Source organism: Leuciscus leuciscus (assembly GCF_965113295.1).
Source record: "Leuciscus leuciscus genome assembly, chromosome: 1".
Taxonomy (NCBI): domain Eukaryota; kingdom Metazoa; phylum Chordata; class Actinopteri; order Cypriniformes; family Leuciscidae; genus Leuciscus; species Leuciscus leuciscus.
Genome location: NC_138725.1, coordinates 16,011,384 through 16,026,011, shown reverse-complemented (window position 1 = coordinate 16,026,011; position 14,628 = coordinate 16,011,384). Strand labels below are relative to the sequence as shown.

The 14,628-nt window shown below is 38.1% G+C and overlaps 2 protein-coding genes across 11 annotated transcripts in view; both read left to right on the top strand.

Moving 5' to 3' along the window:
- The window catches only part of LOC309502261 (uncharacterized protein), a 107,464-nt gene that overhangs the window by 58,760 nt on the left and 34,076 nt on the right, over positions 1 to 14,628 (top strand). The gene's annotated exons all lie outside the window — the stretch shown is intronic.
- Positions 1 to 14,628, top strand: part of LOC309498214 (uncharacterized protein) — a 233,752-nt gene that overhangs the window by 190,087 nt on the left and 29,037 nt on the right. For 2 of the 10 annotated variants that reach the window (XM_082168786.1, XM_082168785.1), the window contains exon 2: positions 6,239 to 6,586. The exons of 1 other annotated variant lie outside the window; for it this stretch is intronic. In XM_082168786.1, the coding sequence (XP_082024912.1) occupies positions 6,529 to 6,586 (58 nt within the window). In that variant the 5' untranslated portion in view covers positions 6,239 to 6,528. 7 more of the 10 variants (XR_014205879.1, XR_014205878.1, XM_082168784.1 and 4 more) reach the window with 7 other exon arrangements.

Genomic DNA, 14,628 nt, shown 5'->3' with positions numbered 1-14,628 from the left:
GATCACAGCGATACTTGTGCGTCTTTTCTGGCGTCTTCCATCTGAAATAAATATTTAGTGCAGGAGCAGCGAGCATGAGGAGAATATGTTGAGTTCATTCAGACCTGAGCGATTGTCTCGATGTTTGCAGTGAGAACTGTTACTGAATGTCAAGTTAAAGTTTGAGATCTGTGAGGGGAAAGGGACTCGATATCAAGTGTTGCTGCTGCCGTTTTATTTCTACTCTTAACATCTTTTGATTAAATTTGGTATTTCTTTACTTTGCATTGTTAAAATAGGCTGGAAAAGATATCGCTAAATACTTTACATTGAGCTTATAGGTAGCCACGTTAGACAATTTAAACCTATACATGTACAAATAAAATTATTTGTATACAGTTTGACATAGGCTAGTTGTTTTGTGGTGCTCTTTATTTTAATAAAGGTTTTATGATAATTGATCATTGTCAGTTTCTGCACATAGAAAACTGTAACATGTTAATTATCTGATTACATTATTGCAATGAATGTAGTTATTAGAATGTTTAACTATTTAGATTCATATGGACATTTTAATGGTTTAGTAGGGTAGTTATTTACCTCAGTGTCAACTGTGTTTTTTCAATAGAGCAGTTTTACAGGCTTTTTTATCATGTAGGTACTCATTGTGTTTCTAACAGCAAACACTCAGAATAAAGTGAGATGATCTGCTGATGATCCTGAATGTCTTGTTGAATGAGTGTTGATATAAATCTGAGGCTCATCAATATTAACAGATCTTCTGAAAACACTCTTTAGCCTATTTCATGACAATAATTCCTGTTTTCACCTCATTTATTATGCTGATGTCTTCAGATCTCCTGTAAATTGACACTTAAAGCTAGGGGTGGGCGATATCTCGATATTTAAAATATATCAAGATATTTTTTAAACACATACGATATGGATTTTGACATATCGATAGGCTATATTGTTTATATTTAATTCTGATTTCGCCACTTTGCTTGTTTGCCTTCTCTGTGCTGTGTGTGCTCGCCCCCGCCTCCTTGCTTTTGTTCCCCCTCCCTTCGCGTGTTGTCTCATTCAACATCATGTAGGCGCGTTGCGTGTGGCAAGCGCGCTCAGCCTCATAATGTAAGAGACGCCGGCGCGACCACAACATCGCCCAACTTCAAATGGCAAACGTAATGCAAGCGGAACGAAACTGCTCGTTATTGTGTGGTTGAAGGACCGTTTATCAGTTTGAAGATGTAGAAAAAACAACAACTTGCATCACAATAGGTGTAATTGTGATTGTCAAAACATTTGGTTACTAAACAGAATTTTACACAATTGTCACGATTTCAATTCAATTCTTGAGATTTGATTTCAATCTTGATTCAATATTGACTCTTCGGATAAATATTAGGTAGGCTACAGTAGAGAGCCTACATGTACATTTTTCTCAAGAAAAAATATCTCACATAATGCTGCAAACATACAGAGAGCCCTATCAGCTGGTATTATTAAAGGTTAAAAATGAACAAATTAATATAATTTGGTTTTCATTATAATAAGAATTATGACATAAGGGACTGTTCGTTTTTTATTTAAGGGGCCACCGGAGGAGTTTTGAGATCTGTTGTCAAAAAGTACATGACCCTCCCTTCGCCAGCAATACATTTTTCTATGACCCTCCAAAATGATTGTGAAAAAAGGCATGACCCTCCCCGATAATTTATTGATTAGCCTACTTCTGTACTAGTTTGCGCTTGGCAAAGATGTTCATATAGCCATTGTTTTTTTTTTTAAACCATAAACTCTTGCTTTCTCATCTTTCTAGGGCTGTAACGATAGACCAAACCAACGATTCGGTTCGTATCACGATTTTTTATTTTAGATTTGAAAACAATCATGTTTTCGGTGCTGATGCGGTGTGACTCGTTCAACATGTGAGTGGGTGGCGCTGCCAACAAGCATCTAAAGCTGTCACAAAGAACCGGCAAAAGTAATGATTATTAATATGTCAAATATGGAGACATTTTAATTGTTTATTAATAAACAAGTGTTTTCTGTGTCGACTGCAAAGATGAAGTTGACGATGCGTCGCGATCTTCTCAGAACGCGCCAGAGAGAAATGCACATTTCATAAGCAGAAAGCAGTCTGTTTTCCTTCGTTTTGAATTGTTCTGTTTAAAAGTAGACATTTCAAGCTTTCTATATATTTCTATATTTCTCTGGTCTGTGAGGCAAGTAGCATACCTTACGCTGAGTTTCGGTTCATTTATGAGACAAGAGTATATTTACTTCTTATTTATTAAATTCAGATGAAACATTGATTAAAATTAAGATACAATTAATAAAAAAACGAAATCCACTTTAAAGAAAGGCTTTGTGCTTTCTGTTTGAGGTCTCTGTGAAAGTCGCTTTCAGAGCAGTCATGTCCGTAATGGAGAACTGAGCCCGTAACATATATATATTTTTTTTTTTACTCACATAAATGCGAACACGAAAAATAAAATAAAAATAATATTTTATGTTCTGTGGAGGCCGATCTTTATTCATCCGGTGGGTATATATCTTTTGGTTTGCACAGTGTAATTTATAGCCTAGAATTACTAAAAAATATTTTGCCATTTAAAAGTTAAAGATTGTTTGTGTCACGTCACATGTGTATTTCCCTCATATTAAATATAAAACGCATGTGTAGACTGATATTTTTCTAATGTCTTGACTCCTTTCAGACGTTTCAAAATATTGGTATTATTATTATCATTTTCTGAGAATTTATATTTCAAGTTTTGACTGCAAATGTCACGTCCATAACACTGGAATCGCCCAATTTTAACGAATTTACTTGTTTAACTAGTTTTTATGGTGTATGTCTACGTATTTTATTATGTTAACTTAAATTGCTTTAAACAGGGATGCAAACACAGGCTATGGTCAAAAAAGAGAGAGGTTATCGAAGCCCTCGCCCCGCGGAAAATATCCAGATACTTACATAATTGTGATGAATTTAATCCTTTGCAAGTTATCATTTTGCAGTGTAAGATTACCGTTAACACCTTTAAATATTACATAAATGTATTATGTATTTTTTATTAAACTTAGTGAGTATATAAATCAGCATCAAACAGTAATTCTTGAAAAAATCTGCACAGTAATTTGATAAAATCTAAACATGTTAATAAAAACAAATTACTATTAGTAGGCTACTCTTATAAAATTCAATCAGGCAATCATACATTTCACAATTTTATATTTATATACAGTATGAATGTCAAGCATTCAGAAGTGTAGGCTATATATTCATATAGGCTACAATTAAATTATTGTGCAGGCTAGGTATAAAAAATATATGCCTTTAAAAATATTTCAGTGCGCAAAACCATGATAATATGAAACGCTTCAAAACAGAGCGCACAAAGCGCGTATGTGCATCGCGGGTGCAGAATGATGTGCTCAAAGCAACATGGAGTCACAGTGTGCAGCGCTGCACAGCAGCACAAGTGCGCATTTAAAAGTCCACTGCACAAAGCGAAGAATGTCGAGCGCGGAAATCCTAGAGTACGTTATATCTGTCCAACAGTTTATTGATCATTTGTTTCTTCACAGTTTTAAATTAGTTATTGTGAGTTTGATGCCGATTTATAGTCCCTGTGATGTGTGTGATCTAAAGCCTGGAACACACCAAGCCGACGCAGACGAACTAGCGCTGATGAAAGCCGACTGTGTTGTCGCCTCGCATCGGGGTAGGCACACGCGAGTCGTTTAACAACAGCAACAAACGTAAAATACAAATACACAAAATAAAGTTATTTTATGAAAATCCAAATTGGAGAGAGTTTTACCGTGCATCCTGCTGTAACCGGACGAGGCGCGCGCTGTTTGAATACTGAATGGAGAATGATTGACAGCGCAGAGGGAAAACGAGTTTCCGTAAACTTTAATTTAATGATGTAAATAGACTTCTGTACCTCACATTAAGCTATGGAATGGCTTCAGATGACTTTGTGAAATTATAATCAGACCCTCTCTGACCCAAGTCACCCAAACTGACGTGAAAAAAGCACGAGGCGCCGAAAAGCTCGCTGTTTGCATCCCTGTTTAAAGCTTTGCGGGTAAACATTTCTTTGGCATTCTGTTCTGACATGATGCACTTTTTCTAAGCGTGAACTGAAGTGCGCGCGCACTGTCAAACAGCGCCAAACTGGATTTTTGTTGGGTCAGACCCATCTGATATTGAAGGGGGGCTGATAACGCGAGATCAACATGGAGCTAAATGAAAAAAAAAAAAAAATAGCACCAAACAAGCCACTTTGAAATGTTGCTGTTTTCATGAATATAAAAGTTGGGTGACCCTCCCCCTAGACTAAAAAAAGTTGGATGACCCTCCCCTCAACAAAAAATAAAAAGACATGACCCTCCCCTATTTTCCTCCGGTGGCCCCTTCCATAAATACCGAACGGTCCCTAAGTAAAAATATAATACAAATGTATAGTGCACATATTTAGTAAAATACTCCTCTCTATAGCTATTTTTTTCTAGTCAACTAACGTGCTGCTCATTAAATGGCATAATTGTTCACCTGCAGCTTTATTGACCTCTTTCCGTGGTTGAAAAACACTGATTGATCGATATTATGTATGAGGCATAAAAACCTTTCGGTAAGTTGTACTGTATCTTTAAATAAAAACTAACAGATGATCGGTTTACTTGAACTGAGGCGCTACAGCGATCGGTCACGTCACATGTACAAGCACCAAAATGGTATTTATTGTCTGAATTTCGTAATAAAATGGACAGAACATGAGAGCTGAGAATTTTTTTCATATCAAAAGTAACCTGCTCTGTCTAGTCTGTCGGTGTCAGTGTCCTCTTTACTCTGCGATTTTTCTCTGCGTGAGAAAATGGATGTGTGGCGCGAGAGCGTGTGAAAAGTTCCTCCTTCCGCCATGCTTCTTCTCCATGTGAGGATTCATTACATTAGACTAGAGTGCGCACTGCGCCGCATGCACACAGTGCTTCTACATGTGGGGATTGTTTACATCAGAGTGCGCACGTGTTTCGCGCAGCATATAGTGTTTGTTTAAGCGGTTGATGGAAAATAAGCTAATGCGCGTTCTATAAATCTAAATTCTGATCTATTATTTTTCACGGTATTTTGAAGTGCCCGCGATAACAATATCGTGCATATTCATTACCGCGATTTATCGCATTACCGAATACCGGCACGTCTACCTTCAAGTAACATTACGTCGGTTTTATTTTGACATTATGAATACAATTGCTGCCCTCAAATGTTAATCTGAACTAAAATAAACCTTTGTTTATAACTACTACAATATTACATTTCATTTTTTCCAAGGAGCTGTTTTGTTTTATATGCTCCTAAGAAGAGTCAATTATAGCTCTAGAATTGCTCAAAGTAAAAAAAATCATACTTTATGATGTTAGTTAAAAAAAAAAAAAGAATAAAAAAAATTAAATCAAGGAAATGTTTCCGGCATTTCTTTCTTTTTGCTGTATCGAAAACGTACCGTATCGAACCGTGACACAAGTGTATCGTATCGAACCGAACCGTGAATTTTGTGAACCGTTACACCCCTAATGGAGATACTTCGGTTTTAAGGTGTCGGACGAACAGCAGACAGATGTCTACTGCCGTGAATGCCGAAAGTTGGTGCCAACCAAAGCTTCTAGCAAAAGATTTACACAAACTTGTTTTTTGGCTATTTGTTGATGGCTACAGCAGAGTTAATGCAAAGATGAGGTTGAGTTGTATTATTTTTGAATGAAAAGAAGGCAATATGTATTATTTCTTCTTTTATTTTACAGTTAAATTATTATTTTTGTTTACAGGGATTTTTTTTTTTTTTTTTTTGTCGCAGAAGCACTTTGTTCCTACATGAACTGCCTACCTCTTTGCACTTCAATAAAAAAGACTTTGTGGTATTTGGCATGTTTTTGCAGTCGTTTTTGGGGGGTTATTTTTCCTGTAAAGATATCGAGATATATATCGTATATCGAGATATAGCAAAATATATCGAGATATATTTTTTGCTCCATATCGCCCAGCTCTACTTAAAGCTCACTTCATTGGTGTCAGCAGACTGAGGGTAATTGTTGGAGACAAATCTGTAGATTTACTTCTGTTTATGCTTATAACTGTTTTTCTTACCATTGTTTATACGTGGACGATTTTACACTATTTATATTCTGTTTTCCATGAGCATAAAAACAAACTCAGTAACTGATATATTTTTGATTTTGCTAGATCAGCTCACACAAAGTAATTCATCATCAGTGAAACTCCTCCCATATCAGTCACATCATCAGTGAAGCTCCTCCCCCTGCAGTCACATAATCAGTGAAGCTCCTCCCACTGTAATTCATCATCAGTGAAACTCCTCCCATATCAGTCACGTCATCAGTGAAGCTCCTCCCACAGCAATTCTCCAATAAATGTTGTAAATTCCCATCAGCTACAAGTGAAGACGAGCATCAGAGCATCAGGAAGAGCTGAAATCTGCAAAGACTGAGTTTATTAAAGAGGACAGTGAGAACATGAGTGATCCAGAACCCTGCAGAATGAAACACACTGAAGATCCTGAAGAACAAAGAGGTTGGTGTTTATTCTTCATTCATTCATGATGCTGAAGAACATTCATGTTAGAAACATTCAAGCACATTTAGATAAACAGTTAGCCTAAACTATGAAATGGGTACAGGGAACATTTCAACAAATGTTCAGTAGAGGGAGGTTTGAGAAACTTTAATATTGATTGTCAACATCAAACCAAGTATAATTTTAGCTCTGGTTTATATTTGGTTCGCAAGTTTTTGCAACCATTACATAAATGTTGGACATTTCTCAATATAGTTTACCCTTTTTTTTTATTATATTTTAAGCAATAAACAGTAAACTGTATCAAGAAAATTACATTTCTAGAATGGCTGACAGGGTTGTAAGTGTAACTTAAGCAATATCTGATTATTTGTATAAGTAAGCAATAAGGCAAGAGAGGCTGTGCTGTATCGTGAATAAGTAATGGCTGAAGGGCGTTGTTATAGGCACCCCTTCAGCCGTTACTTATTCACGATACAGCACTTGCCTCGAGTGCCTTATTGCTTTTATAAAACGGTTGCCACACAATACAAATATTAAAGCCGAAAAATATTTATCTATGCAACTTTCATGAAGTAAAATCACTAAAAGCATTCCTTCCGCTGGAAAAAATAGTCCCTGACCGTAAACAGCAACAGAAGTTACATACATTATTTCACCAATAGATGGAGACAAACACTGTCTTATGAATGAGTCAGTCGGTAGAGAACACTTTTATATTGAAAAGACTCAAACTTGTTTTCACGGAGAAGGAAGACGCAACTGACAGATGACTAACTTAACGTTATAGGCATGGGAAAACCCCTTAACGGTTAACTGTTAAGATATCGCAGCAGACATTCAAACGGATTATTTGATTATGAATATAGGACTGACCTGAAGGAAAATGCAATGTCTACTGTGAATGCAGGTAACTTTACACTCGCTTTCTCGATCTCTCACAATACTCCACTATAGCTTCAATGAACAATATCAATGAGATCACACATGTGTTTAAGTTGCTAAGAGTGGTTGCTAGGGGTGTTGTGTAGTGATACATAGAACCATTGGGTGAAGTGGTCATAGCCGTGTTTTATCGTGAATAAAGCACAGCTATTGACCAATCAGAATCAAGGTTTGGAACTAACCGTTTTATAAGTTGTATTAATTAATCATAAATGATATAAGTTATAAACTCTGTCTAATAATCAGACTTATGAGTTTGTGACCGTGAGATCAGCGTTATTGGCTGGGGTGAAACTCTAAGTGACACTGGAATCTGAATGAACCAGTAAAATATAATGTAAAGAGTTTAATAGAATAATCAAATGTCTATTTAAACTATGATATAAATGACCAATAATTAATTGGTGTTCCAACTTGAACTGGAACGCAGCGAAACTTGTGTTTCTGGTTTCCCACGTTCACATGCGAATGAATGGGAGTCATTGGAATTAAAAGTCTAGTGTGACTGGACTGTAATAATTAAAAAGTTGTAAAATAAATGTAATATTAATCTAAACTTTGGTATCAACTTTATGAAACCTATTGTATCATTTTTAATTCTAACATTACATTAGATAATTGTATCATTGATCAAATATATTGAATAGTTCTTTGCTACAGAAACATGGGATTTGTGTCTATAATGTCTAGTCTATAATGTCTAGTATATAATCTAATAATTATTAGAAGATCAGTGTACCTCAGTTATACCTCAGAAAGTACTTTAGTTATTACATTGTAAGGGTCTGACAGGTCAATTTAGCTCAAAGGGAATTATTAATTCATTCATAGAGAATGTTGAAAGAATCGCTTATTACGGCTGAGCAAATGACTCGTCCAGCGTTCAGTATCAGCTCTGCAGCGGATATAAATATCTAAACTAGCGAAAACACTATTTATTAGCAACGTAACTTAGATCAGCAGCTTAATGGTGCGTTTACACCGGACAAGAATAGCGCGAGTTATTTCAATGTTAAGTCAATGCAATGACGCGTTATGCGCATAAAAAATTCCTGTGCTGTGAATGAAGCCCAATTTATACTTCTGCGTCGGACCTACGCCGGAGCCTCTACGCTGTAGGCAACGTGTTGGTTTTGATTTATTTCTGCATTGTTGACGCGCAATTACTCATGCAGAGGTACCATGTGAAACCCGAGGGAGGGGTTCTAGCAGACCAATCACAGCGCTTGCGTCCGCGTAGAATTGACGCATTGTTACTTTTTTTGGGAGAGGTGCGCGTCAGGGTACGCCGAAGGGTACGCGCACTAAACACAGCCTACGACGTAGCTACGGAGTAAGTTCGACGCAGAAGTATAAACTGGCTTGAGGCGTAGAGCGCGGCGCAGAAGACGCGAATACGCCTCATTTGCGCGTCAAGTTCGGGCGAATTGAGCGTCTGGCGTGTTAAGCGCGAATGATTTTATGTAGTGCTTTTTGTGCATTCACGTGTTTGATGCGAATTCGTGTCTGCCTCCCGAGTTGAAAAATCTGAACTTCTGTGTCAATTCGTGCCGCGTTAACCAATAGGGGTGTAAATCGGACAGTTCATCACGATACGATTCGATATCGATTCTCTCAGCCAGCGATACGATTTTTTCCGATACTTCAAAAAATTATTCGATACGATTACGATTCGATTCATGGCTATATCGATCGATTAATCGATATTTAGATATTATGCGCCACTTTACACAACCAGTTTAATTTTTATTAACTCACAAATCCAACCAAAAGATATATAACATGAATGTTTAATTAAACACTTTGAAAATTGCACCCTCTTTCCCAATTGGGACATTTATAACAACACAACAAAAATAAAAATTAAAAATGGATGGGGGATTGATAAAAATCAGTCAAGCTTATAATGGCAACAGTCAATAAAGCCTTCCAGTCTTTTGTGCCAACATGTGCTGTGCAATAGTGCAAATAACTGAGGTACTCTAGTTAAATAAATAAATGAAATAAAACACATGAATATAAAAAATACAAAAATAACTTTTAAACTGTTTAACTGTTAAACCTATCTGACATTTGATCTTTCACACAACATAAGATCTATGAATCAAACAAGTGCTACAGTGCAGTGGTCTCTTTTGAGAGGTTTTTCTTTAAAAAAATTAACTGATCAACATGTTCAGGAGAGAGGACACTGCGTTCTGAATTGACAATGTCACCTGCAGTGCTAAACACGCGCTCAGACGGTACACTGGTACCAGGAATGCACATGTATGTTTTGGCAAGGTTTGCCAGGAGGGGAAACTCAGTTTGATGACACTTCCACCACTCCAACACCTTACCCCCCAAGTTCAAAGATGCAGTGTCTCTGTACTTAACAACTTCAGCAAGGGCCAGCTCTTTAGGGGTCTTGACAGTCTGGCTAGGGTCCACAGTGCAGAATGTGTCACCAAAGAGATCTTCAAAGGGTTTTGACTTCTTGAAAGGAGGAACATGTTCTAAAATTACAACAACAAAAAAAGCATGGCTTAGTTGTGTCAGAGAAAATATAATGTGTGCCTCTTACAGTTGTTACTTGATAAATAAAAGCACATATCACATTTTCAGGCTGTTAACAGCAAAAAAGAATAGACTAATGTTTAATTACTTTGTGTACATACATACCTTCTTCAGTGGGTTCAGCCTGGAACACTGGCATCACTTCAGGGTCGTCGTCATCATCATCATCATCAGAAGTTTTGTCAGCAGATGAGTGAGCCGTTGCATTCTCAACCTGTGACACTGTGTCATTCTGTAGATTATAACACAGATACACGTTCTCACACACATAGCAAATGGAGAGGCAGTGCATTTGAATGAATTTATAAAACATTGCTGAAACTAAAAAATATATTCTTACTTTCTGGATCATCAATTCTGCAGCCTCATGGATGAGAAACTGGAAGGTTGCATCTCTTTCCTCTTCACTTAAAAAAGGCAGCTTTTTAAATCTGGGATCCAAGGCAGATGCGCTATATAGAACTTGTCTCACATCAATATATCAACGTTCTAGATCCTCTGCCATTGCCTGCTTCATCTCTGTAATCACACTGGAGTCTTCAGCCGTGACAGTGAAATGTTTCAACAATTTAGCTTGAAGAGGTGCAATGACAGATACAATTGGCTGCTCTTCCTCGCACATTATGGTGGTGGCAGTTTTCACTGGTGAGAGTAGCTTAACCATATCTTCAGCTACAGTGATGTTAATTTCATTGAGGGTATGCTGCAGGTCATTTGAGAGTTTCCTTCGTTTTTTGTCCAGCAGTGAAGCACACACTGCAGCTTGTTGCTCCAAAAATCGTTCCAGCATATCAAAGGAGCTGTTCCAGCGAGTGATCACATCTTGTTTCAGCTTGTGTTCTGGAATTCCGAGCAAACTCTGCTTCTCTTTTAAAACAGTGGTACCAATCGTGCTGCGGTGAAAAAATTACACGATTCGTCTCACTCTTCCCAAAAGACGTGTTGCACCAGCACATTTCAGGCCTTCTGTGTTGCCAAGTTAATGGTATGCGCAAAGCATTTAATGTGAGGTGACAGATTTGCCTCTGCTCCAGCTATTGCCATATTGCTGGCATTATCGGTGACCAGTGCAGGATTTTTGTCAAGTATATTCCACTCTTCACAAGCTTCTCTCAAGACTTTACCAAGATTTACCCCGGTGTGTGAGTCATTTAAAACATGTGTCTGCAGAACATAATTCTTCATTTGCCAGTCAGTGTCAATATAATGACAGGTCAAAGTTACATAACCTTCGGTTGTACAGGATGTCCATCCATCTGTTGTGATTGCGACTCGTTCTGCATCAGTTAGTGTATGCTGTATATTAGATTCCACTTGTCTGTACAGCTTCGGAATGCAACTTTCACTGAAGTGCTGTCTTGATGGAATGCTATATTTCGGCTCCAGAGTATGTAGTAGGTGACGAAAGCCTTCGTTTTCAACTACACTGTAGGGCCTCATATCCTTGCATATAAAAAAAGCGATCGCAGACGTAATGTTAGTTGCTCTTTTGGAGTTGTGGGCTAATGTCGGGGCGAAGAAGTTCTTCATGGGGGGTGACAGAAGCTGTTTTTCGTCAGTCAAATTACTCTCCTCGATTCCATGTTTTCTTTTCAGATGCGCTGACAAGTTTGTGGTGTTTCCCGAATATTTTAGCTCATACTGGCAACGTGTACACACAACATGGGTTTTATTTACCTGACCATCTTTTTTGGAAAATACAAAATGTTTCCAAACCCACGATTTGCGCCCGACAACAGTGTCAAAATGTTCAGCGTCTGTCTTTTCCATGGTCTTTTCGCTGCTACAGCCACTTTGTTGCTGCATCTCATTCGCAATCCGACACACACAAGTGGCAGGCGCAGGCAGTATGGTGAGAAAAACAAAACGCGCGCTTTGGCGGAAATGCGTAAACGGATGTTACGTGAGGACGTGGAGACTGTCAAAATAAAGGTACCTCATATCGATATTTTGCGTGTGGCATCGATGCATCGTATCGTTAGACGTTTGATCGATGCATCGATCCATATCGATGTATCGTTACACCCCTATTAACCAATCAGGAGCCTGCTTGCTTCACGTGGCATAAAGTGACATAGCATAACAAACTCCCGCTTGAAGTCTAAAATTAAAAATGGAGGAGAAACTAATTTTAGCTGTGAGTGGTCACCCGGAATTATATGATTCAAGTTCATACTTGAGACGGGAACAAAAAGGACCTCGCTTGGAAGAAGATTAGTGAGGAGATTGAACAACCTGGTAAGTTGTAAGATATAAAAATTTCACTTTTGAGTCACGTTATTGACCTACTAACCAGCTAGCAAGCTGCCGTGCTGCTAGTTTACAACTATTTTCCCGCAAATATACAACTACTTTTCACTAACAAGATAATGTTTATTCAGAGGATGTCTGCCGTAAAAAGTGGAAAAGCCTCAGGGACACGTACCTGAAGGAGAAGAGGAAGGAGATGGAGAAGAATAGTGGGTCAGCAGCAAGAGGTGGACGTTTTCTCAGATCTTGGGATTCCTCAACCCCTTCGTCACTCCACGGGAAACGACGAGTAACATGGAGGGGGTCGAGGCCCGTATCGGAGAGGACAACCACCTCGAGGACCAGGGACACCCTGAAGAACAATCGGGGGAGACAGTGACAGGTGTGTTTCCAATAAAGACACATTACAAGGCATATATGCTGTCATGTTTACAGATGAAGAAATGTAATCTCTGAGTTACCAATGTGTCGTATTAACATTTAATATTGTCTTGACAGAGCCATATCAGAGAGAGGGTGGTCAAAGAACCCCCTCTTCTTCTCCTGTCTCGCCAGTCCCTGGTCCCTCAGCCCCTGCTGCTGAACCTAGAGGTGTGTGAAGGCAATAGTACAAACAATATTTCAACATGTTACATGCACAAAACATTAGTCCTCTTACTAATAATCATTGTTTTTGTAAATGCAGACACAAATCCATTGCAATCTATGCAACCAATCATCTGCATACAGTTTAGCTACTGTTCATTTGAATGTTTATCTATGTATATGTCTGAAGTATAACTTTAATGACTTAATATGTTAAAGGGATACTCCACCGTTGTTCCCTTAACTAAGACGAGTTGATAAATACCTCTCACTTCTCAGTGTGTGCTCTTAATCGCTCTGGCGTGCGGTGACATTTTGATAGCACTTAGCTTAGCCCAGTATATTCAATGGTATCTAACAGCAATGAATTTAGAAGTGACCAATGCAATTTTTAAACCTTCACTGTGAAAATGAAAATCAGGTATCATCATTTTGCCTTCTCATTGCACCGTGTGTTGTATTTTTTTTTTCTTTTTTCACCGGCCAAGGAGAGCTCGTCGGTGGCCCTGTGAGCGGTCACCAGATGGTCCAACCTCCGGCGCGACCTGCAATACCCCCCACCCCCCCGCCACTAACCGCAGTCGAGCACTTCCTCCTATGCCTTCTGCCTTATGTACTGTGCTAAATTTAGAACAATCCAAATTGTGGGAAAAAAAAAGAGGCGGCAGGCTCTGAAGGAAACGCAGAATGCCCTCTTTCCTCTTCTCCTACATTCTGTTCCCTGGGGCTTTTCCAGCTTCCAAGCGAGGTATTATTTCTTTTATATAATTGGCCTTAATAAATTAGTTTACAATCTGACTAAATGCCTGGTGTGGTTCTATGCAAATCAAAGCAAATCTTTTATCACATAACTTGATTTTTTTATATACGAGACATATTAATTTTGTATTTAATGTTATTTATTCCATATCTAAATATAGATTATATGAAACATCATTGTAATGTAAAGACAACCAACAAAAAAGAAAAAAAAAGAAAGGTTAATTACTTTTGGAGGCTGGCTCCATTTATTTATTAAAAAAGAAATAAAACATTTGTATACAAACATGGAAAACCTGTAATTTTGAAAAGGTTAGTGACTCAGAGTTTAAACTTAATACATGTGCATGTTGTGGACCTGACAGCCTGGAACTGAGGCTGACAACCTGGAAAAAATACTAAATATTATAATGGAGGAAAACTGTTTTTAGAAAGACATGGGCTGCGTTCGAAACCGCATACTTCCCTACTATTTAGTATGGGAAAAAGAGTAGGTGAGCGAAAAAGTATGCACGAATCCAAAAGAGTAGGTGAGAATTACCTGGTTGACATACTAATTATCGCGAGATTCGAACTTAAGTGTGTCCGAATATGCCTACTTTCCTACTATATAGTAGGCGAAAACAGTACGTGAAGGAAGCAGTACGTTCGAAACATCAGTATTCATAAAAGAGTAGGCGAGAAGTTCCCGGATGGCTTTCTGCTTCAGGCCAGATTTTCGAGTGCTCAACCGATGGATACTTTTCTATCCCAGGAGGCCACGCGAGAGGATACGTCATACTCGAACATGACGGAAAGGATGACGGACAAGAGTGTTTTCAAATGTGAGTATTACAAATCAAATGATCGCATGTGTTGAACTACTATAATGTCTTTTTAATATCTGGCAAGAAAATCTTCTATAAAAATTGCAGATTACTACTAGGGGTGTAAATCGGACAGTT